Source organism: Girardinichthys multiradiatus, chromosome 21 (assembly GCF_021462225.1).
Source record: "Girardinichthys multiradiatus isolate DD_20200921_A chromosome 21, DD_fGirMul_XY1, whole genome shotgun sequence".
NCBI classification, from domain to species: Eukaryota; Metazoa; Chordata; class Actinopteri; order Cyprinodontiformes; family Goodeidae; genus Girardinichthys; species Girardinichthys multiradiatus.
In genome coordinates, this window is record NC_061813.1 from 22,865,459 (window position 1) to 22,891,550 (window position 26,092).

Consider the following 26,092-nt stretch of genomic DNA (forward strand, 5'->3'; position numbering starts at 1 on the left):
GTCGCCGGGTCCGGGACTCGAACCCTGGACAGCTGCTTTGAGGATTATAGCCTCTGCATATGGCATATGGTCACCCGCTTTCGCCCCTACACCATCAGCGCCACGCCCAGATTAATTTTTTTTAGATCAAAAATAGTTTCTCACTTCCGCAATAGAAATGTGGAAAAAGGTCTGCACCATGTTTACTTTTCTGTATGTCTATAAGGTCAATAATGAAGACTTTTCACACACTAATCGGTAACTGTGTGTGTGTTTTTTTTAGGGAGCAGCCAGTGTGTGGAATGGGTCAGGACATGGGCAGTCAGGAAACGGGGATTCCCCCCAAACCAATGAACCCCTCCACTCCCTCCATGACTCCACCAACCCCAGGCAGTTTGCCCGGTTCAGGGCTTCAGGGGCAAGACACTACGATCAGCAGCAACAGCACGCCTTTCTCTCCTCCAGGCCCGGCCGGTCCCAGGGAACCGGCGGCCATGGGGGCCCATATGCAAGGCTACCGCTTCGGCTGTCCCCCTCCACACCCTAACTACACTGGGGGCATGCAGCCACCACAGCAGGGCTCCAACTGGAGGATGAACAGCCCTTCTCGTGCCAGCCCCAGTCCGGCTGGGGGGCCACATCCGCCTCAGCAGAACTCTATGCTGTCGCCCAGGCACCGGGGCAGTCCAGGTGGCGCGGGCAGCCCTCGTGTAGCCGGAGGCCTGCAGTCGCCCTCTCCTGTCGGGATGTGTGGCGGTGGCCCCGGAAGTGCAGGTGGCGGCACAGGTAGCACCCATTCTCACAGCTACACTAGCAATTCTCTATCCGCTCTGCAGGTCCTCAGTGAATGCCATGGCGTAGGACACGGACACGGGCCCTCTCATGCACATACGCTGGGCTCCCCTGATCGGAAGATAGGCTCCCCAGCTGGGGTCACAGCGGGGTCAGTAGTAAACCCTCACATGATGTCAAAACTTGGAGGAAGCTCGAGTATTGCTAGTGGGGCAGGAGACTTCGGACCTCACTCAGAGATGAATCAAGGACATGCCCAGGCTGAAAGCAACCAAACTGAGCCCAAGGAGGAGAGGGAAGGGTCCCTCGAAGGTCACGATGCCCACAGCCGTATGCATGACAAGGGGAACACAAAGTTACTGCAGTTGCTCACCACTAAGCCAGAACCTCTGGAGACGCCCCTGTCCCCGGGTGCCGGAGGCGAGGGAAAGGACCAGGCTGGCACCGGGGCTCGAGGCGGCCACACGGTCGGGAGCACTCACGCCACCTCCCTCAAAGAAAAACACAAAATCCTCCACCAACTGCTTCAGAACAGTACATCCCCTGTAGACCTCGCCAAACTCACTGCTGAGGCTACAGGCAAAGAGCTGGGCCAGGACCAATCACAGGGTGCTGGAAACACAGCGTCTGGGGCAGAAATCACTCCTAAGCAGGAGCCGTTGAGCCCCAAGAAGAAGGACAATGCACTGCTGCGCTATCTACTGGATAAGGACGACACTGTAATGAAGGACAAGGTTTCTAAGCTGGAGCCCGGGGAGGTGAAGGTCAAGGAACACCCCCAGGTCAAGGTGGAGAAACAGGATGTAGGATATGATCGTGCTGAGCAGGTCAGTGTTTGCCGAAAACTGCACTTGCAGTGTGTGTACTTGTTTATGTACACACACAATAGCAGCTCTCTGTTTAAGCTGACTGAGCTTGAGTTATTATGCAAGGAGGAGGTGGGTAAAATTACACCCTCTAGATATGCAAGCCTGGTTGAGACATACCTCTGAAAGACTCACAGTTGTGATTGGAGGTCAGTGAAATGTGGACCTGCAAAGTATTGGTTCATGGGGGGGCGGAATACAAACACGCACCGCACGTTTCAGGGTTTTATTGGCCGGCACGCATTACTTTGCGTTGATTTATGACATAAAAAGCAGAATAAAATGCATCAAGTTTTTGTTTGTAACATAACAAAATGTGAGGGGGGGGGACTAACTTTTCCAAGCCTCTGAATGCAGTCATATTTACAGTTTTGTCTTTTTTTCTGAATTCACTGTGCCTGGGGTTTATTACGGTATATAAACACATCTGGTCCTTTCACCGCCTTTGTGTTGGCAGCAGGCGCTAAGAGAATCTATCTGCCAGCTTCAAACAACTGTGGCATTTGGAGGGAGATCCCTGTGGTTCTCTTCAGCCATTTGATCCCAGTTGCATTTGGCCAGAGTCCTCAGGTTTGACAGAGCTCGAGGCAAGTTCGGCGCTGAGAAAAGGGGAAAAAAGGAGCGGACAGCGAGAGCAAAACTCACAGAACCGATTCAACATTGCAGAGATTTTAGGCCGACCTGCTGATGGCCCCTCATGTTTAGTAAGACTCGTATTTTTGCAGGAAACTGCATTGCTAAACCACGGCATTACAGAGACTTACACCAATACCCTCCCTCTTATTGATCTGTTTCTCTTATTTCTTATATAATATTATTCTTATATATTGAGCATCTTCACACAGTAGTTATGTGTTTTGTGCGTCGTGCATCGTTGCTTGGGTACATATATTAAACAGGAGTGAATGTGATTTGCTAGATATTGAAAGTCTGTTGTATTAAACAAAGAAGAGGGAGATGAGAAAGGTGTAGATACCCCCAGGAGAGCCCAGCTTCGGCATGCAGAGTGAAAATGATGAGCCATATGCTCCTGCATGTTCTCTCTGCTACCATGGAGATGGCGGGCAGAGCCATCGCTGTGTTTGTAAGGACGTACACGAAGAGAATTGATGGGGGGGGTGAAGGTTTAATACTGAAGGTTTAATTTTTGTGGAGGTGCAAAGCAATAAAGTAAACCTGAACAATGACATGAATTTGCTGGTTTTTAACGGCAACGATGAAATTAAATCGTTAGTAAAGCAGTCAATCCAGTGTAACAGATTTCATTAATGAGAAAAAGGACATTTGATAGACATGCACTAATCTGTGACTTTATTAGTCACTTTGTGTGTGTGTGTGTGTGTGTGTTCTTGTACTTGCCGCTGAGTGAGAACCATTTTTCGTATTTTTATCGCAAAGTGAGGACATTTTCCTGGTCCTCACTTTTTCAAATTCTGTTCTTGGGACAGGGGTTAGGGTTAGGTTTAGGACTAGGGTATGAATTGAGTTAGTGTTAGGCTCAGGGTTAGGTATTAAAAATCAAGGAAAATGAATGGAAGTCAATGGAAGTAACCGAAAAGTCTTCATAAAGATAGTAAAACACGGATGTGTGTGTGTGTGGGAGGGAGGGAGGGGTTTTCACTGCTTTTCTGATGAACCGCTGCTTGGCCTCGTGTGAAAGCTGGCTGAACTAGCTGAGGAGTCATCCACATCCTCTCCACTAACCTCACCCACTGCTTCCTCACTGACTCCTAACCTTCCTCTGCCTCTCCTCCTCATCATCATCGTTTGAGGGCTGAATTATTGATGGCCGGGGCAGAGCTAAATGAGAAATCAAATCCCAGTTATGGCTGTGGTTCACTATATGGCAGCTTGCTGCTTGTGACTTGACCAACTAGCAGCCATCGACAGTGCAGTCGGTGGGTGTTTTAGGTGACTATGTTAAAGGTGTCGTCCCACCGTTTTTGTTCTTTTGCTACAAATATAAATGAATGAGAACAAATGACATTTAACACACAGTGTTATATTCCAACACAGTCTGAAAATGTTTAGAGTTTGACCTCTAACATATTATCCAGGCCTTGAAGTATGTAAACAGAAAATAGGATGGATGAATATTTCCTTTTTCAGTGTATCCACTGAATCCATCCATCTATCCATCCATCCACCCCTTTGTTTATCCAGCTTTTTGTCAGTCTATCAATCTGTTTGTCCATAATCCATCGTCCTATCAGTTCATCTCTTTCCATCTGTTTATCCATCCAGCCCTGAACTTTCTGTCCTGTAATTTCTCCATCTGTTCTCCATCTATCGATCAATATATCCATCCATCAATCTGTCCATTATTCATCCAATCACCTGTTTGTCCATACATCCATGGATCTGTATGTCTTTCCATCCCATTCGTCCATCTGTCTGTCTGTCTGTGTTTTATTTAGATTACATATTTAAAGCCTGGCCATTAATAAAAATATCTCTCATAAAGGCTAATGAACCCTGGAAATTTCAAAGCTTTGCTTTTTTGCTCAGCAATTTTTTAACCACAGCAGAACAGAGCCCGTGCTACAACAGAGAAGGTCTCCCTCTGTCTATCCATTTCCTGCTCCATGCTGCTACCGCTCACGAACGCATCAGCACGATACTTTAGTGCTCCTTTAGTTGAGCATTATAGCCTTTGTCCTGAATCTCCATACACTGCTTCACATTCCAGCTCCGTGGCACCTGCCACAGATGCTCTGCCGCCACTCTTCTCAGTGTCTGTGTGACTGAATGCTGTTGGTTGTGAGCCTCTCTGCAGCTTTAAACTTAGGGTTATTTAATTTAAGATCACCGAACATTCCTGCCACTCAGCTTTTAGCTATTAACCGTTGGGTCCAAACACAGGTGGGCACTGTTATGAGGGACACTGGTCGCTGGTTCTGTCACCACTTAGCAGCCACATTGACGATGCAGTGTTCTCAACATTTTTCACTTTCTAGTGGCATAAGAAGCACTGCGTAATTTGATCCCCTGTCATAAATAGTTTCTTAAGCAGCAGCTATTACCAAGTTGTTGCTCTGCAGAAGGAAATGTAATTCTATACTCGCTAATTACCACACAAGATAAATAAATAAATAAATAAATACAGCTTGAGGAAAGCAGCTGGGATTTGGATTCAGATTCCTGCGTTTAACTGAGAGGTGCAGTTGGAAAACAGATTTTCTTTTGGATTTTGCACGTATAAAAATATATTGCATGATTAAAATGTCCAAAGTAGCATAGAGATCTTTCAGTGCTTTAACGTATGCAGCCGCTACACGTTTTTTTTTATAAAGAGGTAGATGTATTTTTCAAATAAAACACAAACATTTTTCATTTAATTTAGATTAAAATGAAGATAAATGTAACTGTTTTGCATTCCAGAGGTTTCATTGAGCTCTGTATACATTTTCTATGTATTGTTGAATTTAAAACTTTTTAAAGATGTCAAAGAGCTTAAAAAAAAGATTGATTTTTTCAACCTCTTTCTAAAATAGCCAAGCTGCATATGAAGTTCACCAAGTTGATCATTATTGTATGATTCTTCTGTGAGAGCAGTTGCTAAATATTGGTTTTTAATATCGTAGGTAATGTTGTCATATATCTGTCTGCCATATTTTATTTTTAGGCAGTATTCTTGTAGGGGTAAGGTGATTTTGATTCCCTTACTTGACAGTGGCACTTCTGCTTTACTCAGTCTGTTTCCAAGTTCCCTTTCCTGTCAAATGCCCTGAGCTACATCAAAAAATCAAAAACACGTTCTCCCTTCTGCCATGGAGTTCCCAGCAGCAACAGGCCAGCTCTTGAGAAGACGGGACACAATATTGGATTTACAAGAACAAGACAAATTCATAGCAATATTTTGAGAAAACTGGACATCTGTCTTTTCACAAATAAAGCTTTTATAAATCCCAAACTGTGTTTAAAGACTCTGTAGTCGGTGTAAAATAATTCAGCCCAGTGGTTTTCAGACTTGCCTTCAGCCAAGGTGGTCCTAATGCCAGAAAAGCTCTTTCTTTTTGTTTTTGTTTTTTTATTAAAGAACCATCCGATCAGGATGTTTTGGCACTGATACCCATCAATTTAGGAATAGGCATTTACTGATGCCAAGTCACGATCCTATAAACTGTTAAAAACGCTTTATAACCTAAAACATGCATGGCTCTGTTTCTTTAGGTGCCTGGCTCGACAGCTAAGGTCTATAAACTCACATCTTGCTCTTGATGTTTTCATGCTGAACAGTTAGCTTAAGTGCTAGTCTAATGCTAGCATATGAGTCATTGATGATTCAGCTCATCACGTAACTCAGTGCAGTTCCAGTTATCGTGTGGACACAACTTGTTTAAAAAGTTCTGCATGAACTTCGCTCTTTGCTTTGAACATATCCGAGTGCAGCAACCAGAGCAGGTCACCGGAAACAATCATACTGAGAGCTGCCGCAGCCAATACAGTTTCTCTATCCCTTCTTAAACATTGTATAAGGTGGAAAAAACCCAGACTCTTTAGGTCATCTAAAATTATTTGCACAATATATAATACAATTTTGCCAGTCACACGAAAATAGGCTGTTTTAAGAGATCAGCCACGCAAAACTCTGCTGCATGGTTCACTTGGTGGAAATCTAGCTAACAAACCACAGACAGCAGCCCTCCAACATGTAGAAGGAGTTCAGTTTTGTCATGGACTTTAATATTAATATTTAGATTTCAGCTACAACTCTGGGTTTGATGAAAGCATGAAAGGTATGAATACATTCTGGCCTGTTGAAAAGGTTTAGGCTGGTTGTAGTGGTGTAATGGTATTGGGGTATTTACTTTGGGCCCCTTAGAACCAACTGAGCATTGTTTAACCATTTCCATCCTTTTATGACCACAGTGTACCCACCTTAAGATAGCTACCTAGACTAGGATAACGCACAATGGCACAAAGCTCTTAAGTATCCCAAACTGATTTCTTGAACATGACAATTAAATCATTGCTATGAAGTGGTACTACAGTTTTAATGGCACAAGAGGATCCGACCTCGGTACTAGCAAGGTGTTCCTAATAAAGTGGCCGATGCACGTATGTAGAGCGCAGTAACGTTTCTGCTCATGCAGAGGTGTTAGTATCGGATGAGTCCAGTTTGGTTTGTAGGAGCAGATGTTGGTCAGCGCTTCATCTCTGCCTCACTGTGGGAAAATGTCCGCTTGCTGTTGCTAGGCATGCAAATGGCTCTGAGTGCCTTTGGTAACAAACATGCAGAAATGTAGGACACATCAACAGCTGAAGATAAATTTATGTCTATATCACCACTTAAATTTTATTTTCCCACAAGTAATTTAACTTTTGCTTTCATAATCACTCATCAGAGCCTGATTGTTTATAGCAAGAAATAAAGTTGGAAATGCCTGGTGTATATTTTATGCCTTTTCCTAAGTGTTTTCACAGTGAATCTAAGACTTAATTGGGGGATAAATGTCTAATCTGTGAATGCTTTGAGACTGGATATTTACCAGGTTGTGTTTTTTTGATTTCCTGCCTCAGAACACTTGCATGTTGCCTGGGTTCGTACGGTTATAGGTTGTAACGCTGAGCAAAAGAGAACACAGATTGAATTACATACACAGACATGCACTGAAGGCCAGCCAGTTAAAAGGATTGATAGCAACAAAACCCATTAAGAGTAAAAGCAGCTAGAAATGGAGAGAATTGGAAGTAGGAGAGAGATTCGAGGAGGAGAGCAAACGGAGTACACAGAGGCATTACATCATTCCTGACCTCATTAGGGCTTTTCTCTCTCTCACCACTCCATCCTCACTCTGCTACTCTCTCCAGGTCTACTATGTATCCGCTCTGCTTGTCCTTTCCCAGTATAACCAGCATTGTGTGGCTAATCGTTTTTATGCCGTTTTATCTGAGGACTTACGGGGGTCCCTCCTATCGTGTGAGAGCTGTGGACCTTGAGTTCTCCAGATAAATATTGTACCAAACATTTTTGGCTTCCTGTTACCTTCAGGAGCAGTTACGTACCTGACAAATAAATGTCACTGTATGCAAAACTGAGGTGCAACACTAAACAATTCTGTGCTGTTGTACAGTATGTCACGATCTGTAAATATTAGTCCAGGTACGCTGCACTCTGCTGGACTGTTATGGCCACTGCAACTTATTTACCAAAATTTCCAACTGCTGCCTTAAAATCATTACATATAATTGATTATCTGCTGTTTTTGCTTTTTAGAAAATTTTGTTTAGATCAAACTTATATTGACTCTGAATTGTGTTACTTTTTTTCGGTGTGTTCTTCTAGATGTTACTAAATGTACACTCCTGATAACTCCTGAAAAAAAAAGGATTCACTTTTTGTGCTGCTGGATCATCCCCAGTTTGTAAGTTCAGCTTTAATTAGTAAAAATAACAAATGGGAACAAGGCACAACACAGAGTGAGAAATTTTGTGAAAACTGTGTTTAGTTTAATACCATTAGTTTAAAAAGAAATAACAAAACCTGGGACTGCCCGTGCAAAGACGTTGGTTTTGTTCTTTAAGCCATTCTCCCACAGATGCTTGTCTTATGGTTACTCGGCTCCAGTTAGCATCAGTAAGGGCCTTAATTTAAGCCTTAACAGGCCCCAAGCCGATCCTCCGCTTCCACACAGGTGAATTTGTTGCTACCAGTTGGTGTGGTTTATTTCCACAATCCTGAGGATTTTGTAAGAATTTTTAGATTGCGATTAGACTGAGCTCAAACGTCTCAGAGATGTAGTGTCGCAAGAGGGCTTTCTTGTGCAGTTTAACAATCCTTCCATAGTCATAGACAGATGTGCCAATCAGGGGGTCAATATTTCCAGAAGGAAATATAATTGCTGCATTATACATCATTGCAAAATATACTGCCACTAGAAAATGAAAGTACTTTTGCAAACGTTAAATTGTAGCAGAGGAAAGGTCATCATGAACTGGTTTTTCAGGAGGCCTATACACGCTGATACTGTGAATGCTGTAGTATGAGCTGTAGAAACATAATCTACCCAGTTTTTAATGTGGCCTTGCTTGCACTCCAATCTTATCCAGCTTATTTGACAGTGATTTGACATATCTTATCGTTGGTAAAGGAAGATATTTGTCCTATCTGTTTTGCTTCTGCTATACATTTGCAATGGGCCATTAGAAAGTAGCTGCTCCTTCATGTGAATCAAACATCCTGTTGGCCTTTTTAATTCTGTATTTGATATGACTAAATAATATTTGGATAGCAACAGATCAAAGCAAGTTTCTATCTTAAAAGATTTCTGAAAATTCAAGAAATGATCTGTTCTTCTTTATCAGTGCAGTGGCTCCGCGAGGTCGTCACTATCTGGAAATGCACGTCTTGTCTCAGAAAACCAAGTATCTGGTGGAGGCTGCACCTAAATTCCCTTCACTTAGCAAGTAGAGCTCTCTCCTACCTTGGCCTTGTCCTTGTTGAAGATAAAAGGTTGTGAAAAGCTACAACGACTTGTCACATCAGATGACATTTCTGTTGTATTTAGATGCAGCTCTGAGTAGTGTTTGGCTCTTTCAGGATTCTTCTTTAAAAGCTTTATGCTGTTTGTTTTACTCCTTTATCTGGTTAAAAAATTAGACATTACTTCTTATTTGTGAGGACATTGTAACATAATTTGTAGGATTGTCCAAATACGGCTGTTTGCAAAGGGTTTCTTCGGGGTCTAAAATTCGATAATGTCAGTTTTACCTCCTAAAATGTCTCAAATGAACCAACATTTTCCATACCACGTCTTAAATCACGTTTTGTGTCCTAAATTTGTTTGTTCGCTCATTCGTGATAAACACAAACTTAGGTTGACAAAGTTGTTCTTCATCTGTTATGCTGGTAAATAAAAGTTATCAGGTTAGCAAGATAGTACCTTAAGTTGTTTTATTAAACCAAGTAGGCCTTCAATGTACATTATAATTGCCTGTTCAAGTCCTGAATCTAACTTTCAGGAACTGGTCTAGGTAAACAGTGTTTGTTGGGGAAACAAAACTCAGTGCTCAAAATTTGTGGCAGCTTAAATATAAAAAGAAAAGGTCAAGCCTTCTGCTCTTGTGTCCAAAACTGCTTCTATTAATTTAAACTCAGAAACTGTGAATGTTTTCAACTCCACAGTATGATGCTCCCACCACCATGCTTAGCTAGGACACGATTCTTTCGTTTGAATCGTTCTTGATGTCATCTGACCTTTAAACCATTCTGGGGAAAGTTTTTGGCTTGTCCACTTGAGCTGCCATCTGCATTCTTTAGAACATTATGTATCAGTACCTCCATATCTATCTTTAACGAGTCTCTAATTGGAATCTTACATGCCTCATCTGTTTCTGTTGTTGCACTTTGACCCTTTGTCTCTTTGTCTCGTAGTCATCGGAGCTTGATGACATCCTTAACGACCTTCAGAATGCTCAGCCTCAGCTCTTCTGTGAGCAGCGGCCGGTTTCGTTGCCCAGTCCCATGGACAAACAGAACATCTTCAATGACATCCTGCAGATCTCCGAGAACAACCCCGCCATGGTGGCACAGCAGCAACCCAGAGGGCTCGGACCCGGCATGGGTCAGACTAGTAAGTCCAGCTCAAACTCAGAAACAAATACCAGGAAATGTTTTATCTGTGTACCGTGAGGTTTGAACCTGTTTCTTCTTGTTTTGAAGACTTTGGTGCTGTCCGACCAGGGCAGCCAGGCAGGGGTTTGCCAGTGAGGAGTGTCTCTCTGGACATGAATGTGCCCCCGCAGCAGCCATCATTGCAGTACCCCATAAGGGCCAATAGCCCGTACACTCTAATGCAACAGCAGCAAGCCATGTTGGGAAGTCACGGCATGATGCCCAACCAGGCTGGTATGGGCAATGCAGGTAGGTCCGACACAGAGCCTTACAAATCTAATCAAAATTAAACTGTTGTGGTTCTTTTTCAAAGTGACTGTTTATATGGAAATTAGATATATATATTCGGAATTTACATTGTGGAAAAAATGCACCTACAGCCTTTATATGTGACAATTGTGGCTAAATCCAAATTCTGAGGATACTCCTTTCCTTCTGCCTGTGTGTCTCTCACCCTAACCTATCAACTTCATGACACACTGACTCACTTCCTGTGACAGGAAATAGTCGCCCACACACTAGCAGTTTCTCTCTCTGTGTCTCCCACATATCAATACTCCTCAAGCAACATCCAGCCGTGCACAGAAAGCGTTCCCCTCCATATTGATCCCACAGCAGCACAAAATGCATGCAGAAGACATTCTCAAAAATCTGCCTAGGCAGTTTTCTCACTGCTTCTCGTCTCTTTGTCCGTGTCTTTGCTCCCCCTAGGACTGATGGCGCCAGGTGGTCCACGGCCAGCCATGCAGCAGCAGCAAGAGGGCTGGACTGGTTCGGCCTCTGCACCCCCTATGGGAGCATCTGCACCAGGACAACAGGGTGCCATGCAGGGTAGAATGGTACCAGGCACTGCTCGGATGAGACCCAACAGCCAGCCAGGACCCCGACTGATGCTTCAGTCTCCGATAATGGCCAATGGTGAGAGCAAACTAAAACAAGCAAACTGTCAGTATTAAAGACCAGAAATAATAACCATCATTACATAGATGTCAAACCTGTAGTTTATGATATCGCCTATTTGAAGACACTGAAGCATAGTGAAGACCTTAGCTCAACCCACATAGTGTTTACTAGCTTATCAAAGTTGTAAATTATGCCATCTTGTGGTTGTTCACAGTGTAGCAGGTGAATTCAAATTTGCACCCACCTTTTTTTTATGTGTTGCTCTTGTGAATGAGAAATTTTAAAAGTTGCAAAAAATTCTTGAATGTCTGTACAACTCTGTAATAATTTATATTGACCTAGGTATTTCTTCCTTTCTTTTTTTAGCACAACCTGATATGGACATTGGCATGGTGGGCCACCATTTCTCCCAGCAGCAGGCTCCACCCAACCAGACAGCCCCATGGCCAGACAGCATGATGCCAATCGATCAGACAGCTTTTGTAAACCAGAACAGGTAAGCTTTCAAGCCCCGCATGACATTTCTGTGTTGCCAAAAAGAACTGGTGTTTTTTCTTAAATTTCAACACTTTCTGTAAGAAAAGTAAAAATTTTGTTTATTTTTCCACAGGCCTGCACAGCAAGCTGACCTTCTCTGCAATTCGGGTCTTGGTTCTGATGGTAGCGCAGTGGATGAGGGGGCCTTGATGTCCCAGCTGTACTCGGCACTAAAAGATTTTGATGGTCTAGAAGAGATCGATCGAGCTCTCGGGATTCCCGCCCTGGTAGAACAGGTGAGTTTTCTAACACAGTGCCTTGCAAGGGTAATGATACCACCAGAAATCTGAAACATTTTTTCACTTTACATAAACTACAATGTATTCCAAATGGAGTTTATGTAATAAACTAAGAGCAAGTAGTGCATAAATTTGAAGTGGAAGAAAAAGCGTACATGTTTTTTTTAAGTCTTTTGCAAAACTGAATATTATGCAGTGCGTTTGGATTCTGCCTCTTTTTCCAGGTACCGCTAAACAAAATCTGGTGCAACCAACTACCTTCAGATGTCGCCTCAGAAATAAAACCGAGTCCACCCGTTTGTGATTTAACCTCAGTTTAAAGGCAGCTATGCCGTGAAGGCCTCAGAAGTTTGTTAGAGAACATTATTGAACAAAGAGCATCACAAAGGCCAATGAACACAGCAGATAAACAAGGGTTAAGGTTGTAGGTTAAGATTGGGTTAGGAAACAATAACTTAAGTTTTGATCATAATGTAGAGCGCTGTTCAGTTCATCATCTGCAAACAGGAATAGTATGAATGAAAATTCAATTGCAAAGAGCTTAACTGGAAACTTACCCAGATTGGCTGGGCAAAGGAAGCCTTTCTCAAGCAGGGTGATGGGAAGATTTTAGGAGCTAAATAAAGGGCAGTCATGTTTGTATATAAGAACTGTTAAAGTCTGCAAAACCACTTGAGACTGTTCTGAAGGTTCATATTTCACCATGACAATGGCACTAAACCAACAGCCAGAGTTATAGATACTCAGTTTGGATTAAAGCATATTCGTGTCTTTTAATTGCCTAGTCAAAGTCTGACCTGAAATTTAACTGGGAACGTGGCAACAAGTTGCTTACAGATGCTTTCCAGCCATTGTGAGTTTGGGCTGTTTTGTAAAGAAGAATGGATGAATATTTTGGTCTCTAGATGCTGCTTGTAAAGCCTGCTGCTGTATTTGCACCAAAAGGATTGACTCTTTCGGGCTAAATCCAATGCACAGATTTTTGTTTTACCCTGAAATTTTACAAATATGCTTTATGTTGTGCTGCTCTATCTCATAAAATCCTCATAAAATGACAAATTGTGAAACAGGTTGAGGTGACTAAATACTTTAACAGTACAATTTCTTGCATTAATTTCTTACAGATATCTTTATAATGTCGATTGTTTCCTGTTATAGAGCCAGCCACTGGAACCAGACCAGTTCTCCCAGGACCCCGCCATCATGTTAGACCAGAAGCCCCCGATGTACACGCAGCAATTCGGTCCTCCGACCTCCCACGTGGTGCCGAGAGGCTTTCCCGGCCCTCCCATGCAGGAGCCCGGCTTTCACCCAATGGCTGGCCAGATGGGCCCACGGCCAAGCTACCCCATGATGAGAATGCAGCCACGGCCCGGGCTCAGGCCGGGTGGGGTCGCCCCGAACCAGCCCAACGCACTACGACTGCAGCTCCAGCACCGGCTTCAGTCCCAACAGGTATGCTGTGCTGCTGACCGCCCTGACATGACTGAAAATGACATGCAGCTTATTGATTCATTCTGAACTTCAGTGTTTTATCTTTTGTGGGGCAACTGAATACATAGATTGGAGATGTGTAATTGTCCTTGAGGCTGACAAATCGGAAGCCTCTGACTGCACACACTTAGGTCTTAGAGGTCTTTCTGTATTTTAATTCAAACTGTGGTACAGAAAAAGGCTTACTTTGTTGTTTACCTTATTCTTCCTATTCATACTTACATTTTTAATGAAGATAAGACCAACTAGATTTTTGTTTTTCAACTAAACTCAAATTAAAAAAGGGTTAAAGGAATTTAAAACAGTTTCTCAAGATTCCGTCTCAGTACTACACCAGCTTGTACTTTTTTTTATTTCCACGACAAGACAGCTCTCTGCTGGATTTAACGGACAGGGCGCTCTATAAACCTTTTTATTCAATGAGGGAGTTCTCTTCGTTTGTTTTGGCCGGTTTTTACATCCCACCACAAGCCTGCACATCAGAGGCTGAAAAACAGACAGATAACAGACATGGAGAAAAAACACCCAGACTCTCTGGTTATTGTTCTTGAGGATTGTAACAGTGTAAACCTCTCAAGTGAGCTACTAAAATACAGACAATACAAGTGTCCCACCAGGAATAAAAACACACTTGACCACAGTATTACAGTCTTAAAAGGAACATATCGTGCAGTTACCGGTGCGGCTTTAGGACTCTCTGATCACGGTCTGCCTTATCTCATTCCAACTTGGAGGCACAAACTGAAAACTGCTATGCCAGTGGTTGAGACTGATGAGTCAAAGCAGATGTTACAGGCCTGCCTTGACTGCACAGATTGGGGTATTTTTGAATACGACGACAGTAAACCATGGTTCACTTCAAATCTGAGGAAGCTGCGTCGGTCTAAAGAAGAGGCTAATGCCAGTGGAGATTGGACCCTGTATAAGTAGGCCAGGAACAAACCTAACCAAGGAGATCAGCTAAGAGAAGCTACAGCAATGAGCTAAAAAGCAGTTAAAGACTGGCCATTCACACCCTACAACAACTCTATAGCCCTTTCCCCTCAGACCATCTGTCTGCAGTAAAGATCACTGAAGAAGATGTAAATAGACTCTTTCAGCATCAGAAGACCAGGAAAGCCCCAGGACATGATGGTCTCCAAAAAACGCACCATCATGGGGTTAAATGACTACAGATTTGTCGTCATGAAATTCTCAGCCCCTATACTGCCTCCCTCATCATCCTGCTGTGGACTTCCGGTTCCTCCGGTTTCTCTGGATCTGAGATGGTCCTCACACATAGACCCTTTTCGGAAGAAGGCCCAGCAAAGACTGTACTTGCAGCAACTCAAGGAGTACAATCTACCATGTTAGCTGCTGGTCATCTTCTATACTGCCATTATGCAGTCTGTTTTCTGCACATTATCACTTAGTGGTTTGGCTCATCCACAAAACAGGACAGGTCCAGACTGCAACGAACAATTGGGTCTGCAGAGAGACTCATCGGGGCTGACCTTCACCTCCCAGGACTAGTTCAGGTCTTGGATCAGGAAAAGGACAGCTAACATCTCTGCACACCCCACACATCCTGAACACGAAGCGTTCAGACTTTTACCCTCAGGTCCGCGCTACAGAGCACTATTTGCAAAAACAAGCTGCCACAGAAACATTTGCTTCCCCCAGGCTGTCTCTGATGAACACAATGACAACCTTACAGTTAAATTCCTTGTTTGTGCACACATTGGTGGTATTTGTACTTGGTCATTGTATGTATCTGTTTTTAAATGTATTTCTGTGTTTTGTCCCAGCAGAAAAGTCAGCCGATGATGACTCCGATGAGCGGTGTCTCAAATGTGAACCTACCTCTAAGACCCAATGCTCAAAACCAGGTACAACAACCATCGTGGAACATGTCTCCAGAAACATGTTCTGGCTTTAAGTTTAGTTTCCTGATGGTGTGCAGCAAACTAAGGGCTTATACACACACATTTCAGAAGTATTCATACGCTTTGAATGTTTTCACACTTTGACACATGAAAACCACAAAACATACATGTGTTTTATTTGGATTAACGGAGTACTCCATTACTGTGAATTAAAATGTGTTTCCTACATTTTTGTTTTCGTTTGTATTCAGTTTTTTTTTCTTGATGGAAGAAATTCAGCTGGGAAACACTGATCCTAACCATTGCCCTGTAAATCTGACACCATGCTTTGGGCTAATTTATTACGGAAAGGAGAATCTTTGCCCCATTGTTTATTCTTTTGCGGCCTTTAACCAGTTTGCCTCCAGGACTTCGAAGTATTTATCTCCATCCACCTCCCATCAACTCTGACAAGCTTCCCTGTCCCTGTTAGAGAAAAGCATCCCCACAGCATGATGCTGCCACCACTGCGGTACATTATAGCAAAGATGTGTTCAGGGTGCACTGTTAGTTTAATGGTGTGGGACAATTTTTGACACTGTTCTGTAAAGGCCTGATGTCTGTAGTGCAAAGCTAACAGCCGTCCTACCAACAAATTTTCCGACCTGAATCGTGCATACATGCAGCTCCTCCATTGTCACCATGGGTCTCTTGGCTGTTTCTTTGAATAATGACCTAAATTAAACCCCCTTGTGTTGGTCTTTGGCATAAAATCTTAACAAAATACATTTAAAGACATGGTTGCTTTTTCCAACTCTTCCTCTTCCTGCTCCTTCCAGGGAAACATCAACGCTCATATGTTGGCGCAGCGTCAGCGGGAGATGCTCAGTAACCACCTGAGGCAGAGGCAGCAGCAGCAGCATGTCCAACAGGCTCAGCAGGTTCAGCAGCAGCGGAGCATAGCCATGAGGGCCCAGGGACTCAACTTGCCTCCCAATATGGCCGGAGGAATGACCAACCCGAGGAATCCCCAGGCCACCCCCCAGCAGTTTCCTTACCCACCCAGCTACGGTACCGGTACAGGCCTGGCTTCGTCACCTCCTCCCACCAGCCCCTTTTCCTCTCCTCTCTCCCCTAGCCTCCCCTCTCTGCCCCCCAACCCTCAGCTCCACCTGCATGGTTCCTCCTCTTCCTCCACCTCCTCCTCCTCACAGATGATGATGGGAAACACAAACATGATGGGCGGGCAGTATGGGGCCTTACTCAGCCCCCAAATGCAGCACAGTGCCTTTCAGTTTCCCAACTCAGGTACTGCTCCCCCTTCCCCGCCAAACAACAGCACACTTCCCCCGAGAACCCCTACTTGTACGTGTGTGTGTGTGTGTGTTTGTGTATATTTGTGTTGATGTGAATGTAGTTGCAAAGCCTCACTTTTAGTTTATCCCTTACCAATTGATGACATATGCCTGATTTTTAATATTGTACATTAGTAATCACAGTCATCATACACTGATACAAGTTAAGCTGCATATGTTAGTTAACCCTATAAATTAGGTCCTGGTTATGCATTTGTACTCCACTAGATGGCGTAAGATCACAGAAAATCAACCCAATTGCTTCCCAGTTTGACGATGCATTCTCGGAATAGCTTGTAGTATTTCTACCTGATTTATCTACCAACATTTTAAATATGATTTCTGTTTTTTTGAGTTTTTGACTTTGTACAAAGCAGTAGATTACACCCTTCTTCATCTCTATTCTTGTTCCCCAGTCTGTTGTTATAATGCATGTAAAAATTGTCAACGGCCTGCAAATGACCCTGAATGCAGACACTGTTTCACCCTAAAACACAGAAGCTTTTTTATGTTCTGCTTCTTTTTTGTCACCACACCTTTCTTCTCCTTTTTGCACTTGTTCTAAATATCTTTCTTCTACCAGGTTTTTGCAGGATGAGTGTGGTTGACATGTTTGAATTCTTGCACCGCAGGTATGAGCCAACAGACAGATGGTAGTTTTACAGGAGCCAGCACGCCTCAAAGCCCCCTGCTTTCTCCACGCATGGCGCACACACAGTCCCCCATGATGCAGCAGGGCCAACAGAACGCTGCTTTCCAGGGTTCCCCTGACATGAATGGATGGCCACAGGGTAACATAGGAGGCAACAGGTAAGGATAACCAGGCTGAGTTAATCTTTGTGGACCTGGATGCTTTTAGATTTCTTTGTATTTTTTGAGAAATGTCGAGCAGTGATGTTTATGGGTCTTAAAGTCCTCTGATAAGTAAAGAAAAAGCTTAATAAAGCATCAGTCTATTGTTATATCTTAGATTGCTGTAAAATCTCTTTAAAAAGTGACTTGCAAGCTCATTTATTTGTATTTTTATTCTGTTTTTCTTCAAAGCAATATTAAAATGTCAATCTAGCCACAACATTATAATCACGATATTTCGAGAAAAAGCTGCAGAAACCATCTTTATATAATTAAGGGATGCTAACAAATCATTTAAATTTATTACTAAAAAAAATTAAGAAATGCTGCTGGTAGCATTAGTAATATTTATTCATTCAAGAAATTATTGGTTTTCAACTGTATAATACTCTAGCAGAGACATGTTCAAGTTAATCGTATAAGTAAATAGATAAAGTAAACTATAAGGTTGTGTTTTGTAAGCCTCTACGGTCTAAGGGTGTACTTACTTTTCACAAAATTTCAGTTTCATCTTTATTTACTAAATCTTGACATGATGGAGTCTGTGTTGTCTGTTTTTGTACAAATTATGAAGTAGCTGGTAAAGAAAGACCTGTTATAGCTCTAGAAATGACAAAGGGTTTGTTTTCTTTCACCCTGAGTGCACCTACCTAACAAAACATGATTCATTAATCACTTACGTGCTTTAAACTTGCAAGTAGGAGAAAATACACTTTAATTGTCACTGTTTGAGCATGAAAAGCAAATATTCGTTAATTATGTGCATTCTGGGTCGTGAAGATTATCATTACAAGGTGTTTTTTTTTTTTCTCATCCTGTGAAATCTTATTGAAATTGATATTCTGACATGGAACAGCCCTAAGGAATACGATTAAAACAGAAACTCCTAACAGCTCTCGGTCTAGCTTGTCTTTAAACCAAAGGTTGTGCCAAAATACAAACATCTTTTGCAAATCTTCAGTCATTAAATTGTCCACTGCACCTATAGAGCGACCTGATTACAATGCCTTGTAAAACTATTCATTCCCCTTGAAATGTTTTTTCTTGCTTTGTCAGCCACAGATTTCACTGTAATTGATGGCAACAGGTTACACAGGATTTTATTCAGTGGCATCAGAGTAAATGGAGACTAATACAAATGCACGTTACATTAATTTGTAAAACATTTATATTCAGGTACAGTACTACCAAATCAACAACATTTTGAGCATTTTTTTTTAAGGCTAAAACAAATGTGTTTCTTTTTTAACCAAAGAAATATTGCAAAGACTGTTTAAAATCAGTCTAGCATCTAATCCCTGAGCGGTATCCTTAGCTCCAATGATTTTTTTGGGGGGGGGATTTAGACATGCCTGTGTAAACTCTAACAGAGCAATCCAACTGCTTCCTTCTCGTTTCCTCTCCCCAGTATGTTCTCGCAGCAGCAGGGGTCGCCGCAGTTCACGCAGCAGAACAGCAGCAACATGTACAACGGCAACAGCATGGGCCTGAACAACGTCTCCATGGCCACCAACATGGGAACCAGCAGCATGGGCCAGATGAGCGGACAGATGAGCGTCACATCCATGGCGTCGGGGTCCTCGCCCGGCTTGCCCTCCATGGGGCAAGAACAGGTAAATCCTTAACGAAACGTTTTGTCTGTACACCCAACTTACAGTGCTGATTAAAAGTTCACATTCACTCATCATGAGCATGAATCTCTTAATAGTTTCAACAGTTTATTTAAACTGTTCATTTTTTGAGAGTGGAAGGGTAAGTCAAATAATTTTTGAAACAAAAATTAGATGCACAAGTTTGAATTTACTGTGTTTTTTTTTCTAATACATACAGGATCAAAAATATACATACATGCCCACTAATATTTTGATAGTTGCAGAGAACCTTATACAAGCATCTGGCATTATTATGGCTCGATATTTGACCACTTTTCTTGGCATAAAACTGGTTGGTTTCCTGGCGCAGACCCCTTCTCTAAGGACAGTCCATTCTTTTCGCATAGGGCTGAGATCAGGATCAGGAGATCAGTCAGCTGGCTTAAAAACCAGTTTGGCTGTTTGATTGGGATCTTTGTTAGAACAGAAAATATTCCCTGCTTTTCCAACCAGCTTAGTTGTTGAAATAAAGTTGAAGAACATAGTGTTCTTAGCCTTGAAAGCTCATCTCAACTGCTTCAAACGTACTGAACCAAATAGGTCAAGCTACCCATAGGGAAGCCGCAACGCTGCCCCCAACCTAGCCACACCTGGTTAGCTTAGCTGTCACCAGCTATTTTTTTTGCCAAATCTTCTTTAAACATGGAGACTGCCAAGTCTTCCTCAAAAGCTGAGGAGAGCACACAGGTCTGAAACGCGTGCAAGCAGCCTTTGAGTCCGGGGAGGAGTGCTCTCACTGTAGCCGGTTCTCCCTCAAGGTGCTCCGTCGCCATCCGGCCCGTCAGTCGACATTGTTCAGCAGAATCCCTGTGATAGCTTCTTCAGCATCCGTACAGGAACCAGCCGACCAAGCGGTTTCTCTGACCACCAATGGAGTAGCAGGGCCTAGTTGGGTAGAAATTCTCGATGCCACTCCACCATGAATGGAGGGAGCGAGCAGGGATTGCATTTTGCGTCCTAGCGCCAGAAGGCGGTGCTCTCAGCCTGTTTTTGACAGACTGGCCTGTCAGCCAGCTGACCGTGAAAACCAATCTTTGGGAAAAATCCACAGTCTCTGAGTGGATTTTAAGAACTATAAGGAAGGGATACAGGCTGCAGTTTGCCGTATCTCCCCCATGCTTCAGGGGAGTGATTCAGTCACAAGCAGAAGGGGAAGCTGCTCTTTTCCTACAGGAGGAAATTTCCTCGGTGCTGGAGAAGAGAGCGATAAGACGAACACAGCAGCGTTATTTTTTATATACGCTATTTCCTCATGCTGAAGAAAGGCGGACAGAGAATGCGCGCGATTTTAGACCTTTGGACGCTGAACAAGCATCTGAAAAAATACAAATTAAGGATGCTGACCCACGCCTCCTTGCTGCACTTCCTACGTCCCGGCGATTGGTTTAGATCAATCGACCTCAAGGATGCCTATTTCCATATCCCCATATACCCAACACACAGAAAACATGTCAGATTTGCATTGTGGGAAAACTGTTACAAATACCTCGTACTCCCTTTTGGACCCTCTCTGAGCCCGAGAGTGTTTGTGAAGTGCACAAAGGCTGCTCTGGGTCCACTCAGGAGGCGGGGCATCCGTGTGGCGATGTACATGGATGACTGGCTGATCACCTCATCCTCCCACCAGGAAGCTGCAGACCACACGGCTGTATTGACACAGTACATGATGGATCTGGGTTTCCAAATAAATATGGAGAAGAGTGTCCTGCTTCCTTCTCAACACATATCCTTCATAGGTCTCTCCCTGAACTCAGTTCGGGCCAGAGTGAGACTAACGGAGGACAGACTGAAAACTATGCTTGACTTCTTGTTCATGTTTCACAAAGGAAATCTGGTATCGTTCACACTCTGCAGAAGGCTTTTGGGGCTGATGGCCTCAGCATTAGTAGTAGTCCCGCTGGGACGTCTCCACATGAGAGGGATCCAACGACGGGTGGCCACTCATCGGAGGCTGAACCCACACTTTCGTCAGAGAGTGAGGGTTACCACATCCTCCACAAGAGCACTATGTCCATGGCGGGATGCTGATGTGCTGACACAGGGTGTTCCATCGCGAAGCGTGCAAAACAGAAAGGTGGTCACGACGGTTGCCTCCCTGTCAGGCTGGGGAGGTATATGCATACGACAAATGGTGAATGGGTCTTGGGGCCCAAACTGGCAGCCAGCTCACATAAATTATCTGGAGCTGATGGCTGTTCGGTTAACATTAAAACATTTTCTCCCTGTCCTGAGGGGACACCGCGTCCTGATCAGAACAGACAACACCACTGTGGTGGCTTATATCAACAGGCTCGGAGGTCTGAGGTCACTGAAGCTCCACAGGCCCACTCACAAACTGATCATTTGCAGCAGCAGACATTTTTTTTAGTCTGAGGGCCACTCACATCCCAGGAGTACCGAACTGTGGAGCAGACCTTCTCAAAAAATAACAAAAATAAAGGCCACTAGTGCTTCAGAGATCCTGCTCAAATGTCCGCCCTGAATTATACCAGCTTTTTGATACAAAAAATGATTAAGGGACTTTTTTAGCCAAATATTAGAAAGAATATATTCAGGTTTTCAAGCTTAGGGTGCCCTTTGGTCCACTTTAAACGGACCAGAGTTCGTTTTCCCCCCTTGGTCCGGACCTTTTGTGCATGTGTGAATACACTCAAGGGAACCCTGGTCTGGACCAAGCAGCCGGTCGGAGACCCACTTTTTGAGGTGATCTTGGTCCTCTCCCAAAAACGAACAGGCCTCGATCCGACCCAACTACAGGAAACATACACCTTTTTGGACTTAACGAGCCACTGTAGCGAATGTTGTGAATAGTGAATTCGTTGAACTCGTACCTGATCCGCCATCTTTTGCTTAGCAACGCTGCTGCCAGCATGCCGTGGGTCAAGGCATGCAGACCACAGCGTCTCCTTCAGCTTGCAGCATTCGTCGAGGCCGTTCCAAAATTAGAAATGACAACGACACGAAACCTGTGTTGAATGAGCTGCTCTTGACACTCATAATGATTTTGCAGCTATAATAGATCCACAAATATGATAAACAGAAATGCAGCAAGCAATACTTCATGATAGTTTTCCTCCATTTCCGGGTCTGTGATCTATCCCGCCCCAGTCATTTCTGTCCAATGGGAGCAATAATTGTCACGCATGTGCCTTGTTTACAGTATAGTTTATATGCAAAAAGTACCAATGGTAAAGCAAACCGCACCAAACAAAAGCCCATTTTTTCTTCAACCAAAACAAGCAAACCAAAGGACCTTCCTGGTGTGAATCCCCCCTAATGAATACAGTAATTTTGATTGCTGTTGGATTCAAGAAAATCCACAATAAATTCAAAACTTTTGCACCCAGTTCTTGTATTTTTTAATCCATTAAAGTTGTTTGTTGTATCATGGAAAACAAAAACAGTTCCGATGAATCATGAAAAGCCCTAAATTAATCTGACGTTCACGCCCCAGATGAGTTTGAGTTATTCTGAGGCCTGTGTTTGGCTCCCTTTTTATTGGATAGCTCTACTAGTGAATAATTTACTGAATAGTTTGCGCAGCTCCTCTAAAGTTCTGCTACTCGTCTTCAACTTTTAGAACAGTGATGTAATTGAGCACTTTAAAGCCAGACCATTTAGTTACACTTTTATGTAGTCTGCTGACGTTACTCACTGACTCACATGTTTCACATCAAGATCACTCGATTCATGCTGCGGCTCGCTCATTTAATGCCCACCGAGTTAATTTGTCTCCGTTTGTCTCGCTGGTATCGTTAGGCTGGGATCTGCGATGCACTGTTGTTGACCGTAATGCTTTTAAGCCAGTAAAGATCCATGAATATTTAACTACAGTGCTCCTGTTTGATTGTCTGCTGTCCGGACCGTTGTAACACACCAGCATGTCCGTCACTGAACTTACCTTCCCTCCAGGTTTATAAAAAACAAAATATTGGCACTTAGATTATTTCAATTATTTACTGTTGGGCCATTAGTGCATGCATTTGTGTTTTTTCCAATTGGTTTTATGCTTGATGGTGTCCTCCAACGTGGTTTGTAATGTCTTATAGTCAGACATGTTCAAGTTCATCGGTGAGTTTTGCTCTTGAATGTAGGTTTAAATGTATTATTTTAAATTTAAAGCCCTTACCAGTTTTAAATACATCCATATTTTCCACACCAGCTGTTAGATTATATTTACTTGCTATAATTTAATGATCTTTTCCAGCTCCTGTTAGCAGGAATTTATCACAGCACATTGTGCCCTTGTCCATGAAGGGTTTTGTTCCAGAAAACTGGTTTATTGTCATTTGTGGCAGACTTGTTGCAAATAAACTAATAATGAATAACTAAAACCACTTCAAAAAGTGAACCTTCATTGCTTTACCAAATGTCTTTTTGGTCCTGTGAAATATTCAAATTTTCTGAAAAACTGAAGTTTGCTTTTATGTGAATTAACAGAAATCAATTCTTAAATAATATATATATAAATGAGCACCCAAAAATCAAAGCATTCTTAAAAAGTCTGAAGTTTAACGTACTGAAACTTACAGGAACTTTGATTGGTTGCTCTGTTAAAAGCTTAAACTAATGTTTGCATTTCCTCTACAGAAATACTGTTGACCCCCTTGAAGCTTCTTAACACGAACCTCAGCGATCAGCTGGTGCAGGGAGCACGTTGGCCCTTTAAGAATCAAAAACAGACTCGTTACTAACTGGCTGCCCCCTACACCAGCCAGGCTGTGTCCTGAGCCCCTTGCCCTCCCTCCCCCCCACCCCAGCTGACCCATCGGGGCCCAAACTGACACAGGAGTGAGCAGAAGGCCAGCCTACCTGCCCGTCCAGCCGCATTCACCGTAGTGTGACTTACTGTAGGGCCCTCCTGATGGGATACACTGACTTCAGGGAGCAGAGGGGGCATCAGTGGATGTGATGAATGTATTCCTCTCAGCGGACAGCGGCCATCTACAATCTCATCTCAGAGAAGAACTGAATTGTTCTCTCTTTGCTCATTTGGGACATTTCCTCATGGGTTGCAAACGGCAGCAGAGACTCCTGGGTAATGTTCACAAATACAAACGGAGCTCAATTGGTTATTGCCTTTTTGCTGTATTTTATTTTATTATTATTGATTTTTATTTTTTCTTGTTACGAAAATTAATATGTATGAGGGGTGAAAGTAACACAAATTAACTTGAAATAAATCGAAGGTGTGAAATACTGAACATGGTAAAACTGAGTGCCGTAAAAACCAACGTGATTAATTTCGCTTCTGTGAAATTTAGAAGCCGTCAATTTGGAGGTCATTAAGATGATACCATGGTGAATATTAAGGTTATAAATATTAAGGTTATCAAATTTAATGTTGCACTTTTTCATTCACTGTGTTGATTTTAGCGCCTCCATTTTTACCGTTTCAGTTTTATCATTCATCACGTTCACAGGATAATTTTGGTTACTTCCGGTAGATCGGAATACGGCAGAAGCCCCGGAGCGACAGCGGACTACTTGTAGTCCTTAGCCATTCGCGTGCCTTTTCAATAGTACTGCAGTGATTTGCTGGAAGGTCCAGAACTAGCCATACAGCGCTCTCAAAAATTGCCTATATGAGTGTAATGCTGTAGGATTATTTTCAGGCTATATTTTGTGGCTATCTGTCAAAGGAAACAAGTCAACCAAACTAAGGACTTAACGTAAATAATCACTGATGCGCACCATGGGTTTGTGGTTTAGGCAGTAGCCTGTTGTTCAAAAGAGTCCGATATACAAACAAAAGTTTATCTTTTCACAGGTTTATTTCCAGGGAAACACGGAAAACGACAATGACAAATGTGGGTTATACCTTTCCACCCAGTAGTTAAACCCAGCGGTAGGTTAAACACGATGAGACGGGAATCAGGCTCCTTTTCTGGAAGAAGGAGGGAACATTGCTCGGTTGGCTGACGGCTGTTGAAGCGAGCTGGCGCAGAGAGACCAAACCTCTTTTTTTTTTTAAATAGGTGGAATCTTAATTCACAGAGTACAGGGGTTGGACAATGAAACTGAAACACCTGGTTTTAGACCACAATAATTTATTAGTATGGTGTAGGGCCTCCTTTTGCGGCCAATACAGCGTCAATTCGTCTTGGGAATGACATATACAAGTCCTGCACAGTGGTCAGGCGGATTTTAAGCCATTCTTCTTGCAGGATAGTGGCCAGGTCACTACGTGATACTGGTGGAGGAAAAGGTTTCCTGACTCGCTCCTCCAAAACACCCCAAAGTGGCTCAATAATATTTAGATCTGGTGACTGTGCAGGCCATGGGAGATGTTCAACTCACTTTCATGTTCATCAAACCAATCTTTCACCAGTCTTGCTGTGTGTATTGGTGCATTGTCATCCTGATACACAGCACCGCCTTCAGGATACAATGTTTGAACCATTGGATGCACATGGTCCTCAAGAATGGTTCGGTAGTCCTTGGCAGTGACGCGCCCATCTAGCACAAGTATTGGGCCAAGGGAATGCCATGATATGGCAGCCCAAACCATCACTGATCCACCCCCATGCTTCACTCTGGGCATGCAACAGTCTGGGTGGTACGCTTCTTTGGGGCTTCTCCACACCGTAACTCTCCCGGATGTGGGGAAAACAGTAAAGGTGGACTCATCAGAGAACAATACATGTTTCTCATTGTCCACAGTCCAAGATTTGTGCTCCTTGCACCATTGAAACCGACGTTTGGCATTGGCATGAGTGACCAAAGGTTTGGCTATAGCAGCCCGGCCGTGTATATTGACTCTGTGGAGCTCCCGACGGACAGTTCTGGTGGAAACAGGAGAGTTGAGGTGCACATTTAATTCTGCCGTGATGTGGGCAGCCGTGGTTTTATGTTTTTTGGATACAATCTGGGTTAGCACCCGAACATCCCTTTCAGACAGCTTCCTCTTACGTCCACAGTTAATCCTGTTGGATGTGGTTCGTCCTTCTTGGTGGTATGCT

At 43.2% G+C, this 26,092-nt stretch overlaps 1 protein-coding gene across 5 annotated transcripts in view; it reads left to right on the forward strand.

Annotated features, from left to right (window-relative positions):
- Positions 1-25,206, forward strand: part of ncoa2 (nuclear receptor coactivator 2) — a 102,731-nt gene extending 77,525 nt beyond the window's left edge. Inside the window, exons 11-22 of one of the 5 annotated variants that reach the window (XM_047350509.1) lie at positions 263-1,598; positions 10,015-10,213; positions 10,303-10,503; positions 10,966-11,172; positions 11,524-11,653; positions 11,768-11,930; positions 13,092-13,388; positions 15,215-15,295; positions 16,111-16,579; positions 17,259-17,436; positions 18,887-19,091; positions 23,721-25,206. In XM_047350509.1, coding sequence (XP_047206465.1) covers positions 263-1,598; positions 10,015-10,213; positions 10,303-10,503; positions 10,966-11,172; positions 11,524-11,653; positions 11,768-11,930; positions 13,092-13,388; positions 15,215-15,295; positions 16,111-16,579; positions 17,259-17,436; positions 18,887-19,091; positions 23,721-23,732 — 3,478 coding nt within the window. In that variant the 3' untranslated portion in view covers positions 23,733-25,206. The remainder of the gene's footprint in view (positions 1-262; positions 1,599-10,014; positions 10,214-10,302; positions 10,504-10,965; positions 11,173-11,523; positions 11,654-11,767; positions 11,931-13,091; positions 13,389-15,214; positions 15,296-16,110; positions 16,580-17,258; positions 17,437-18,886; positions 19,092-23,720) is intronic. The other 4 variants (XM_047350511.1, XM_047350512.1, XM_047350510.1 and 1 more) reach the window with 4 other exon arrangements.
- The last annotated feature ends 886 nt before the right edge of the window (positions 25,207-26,092 follow it).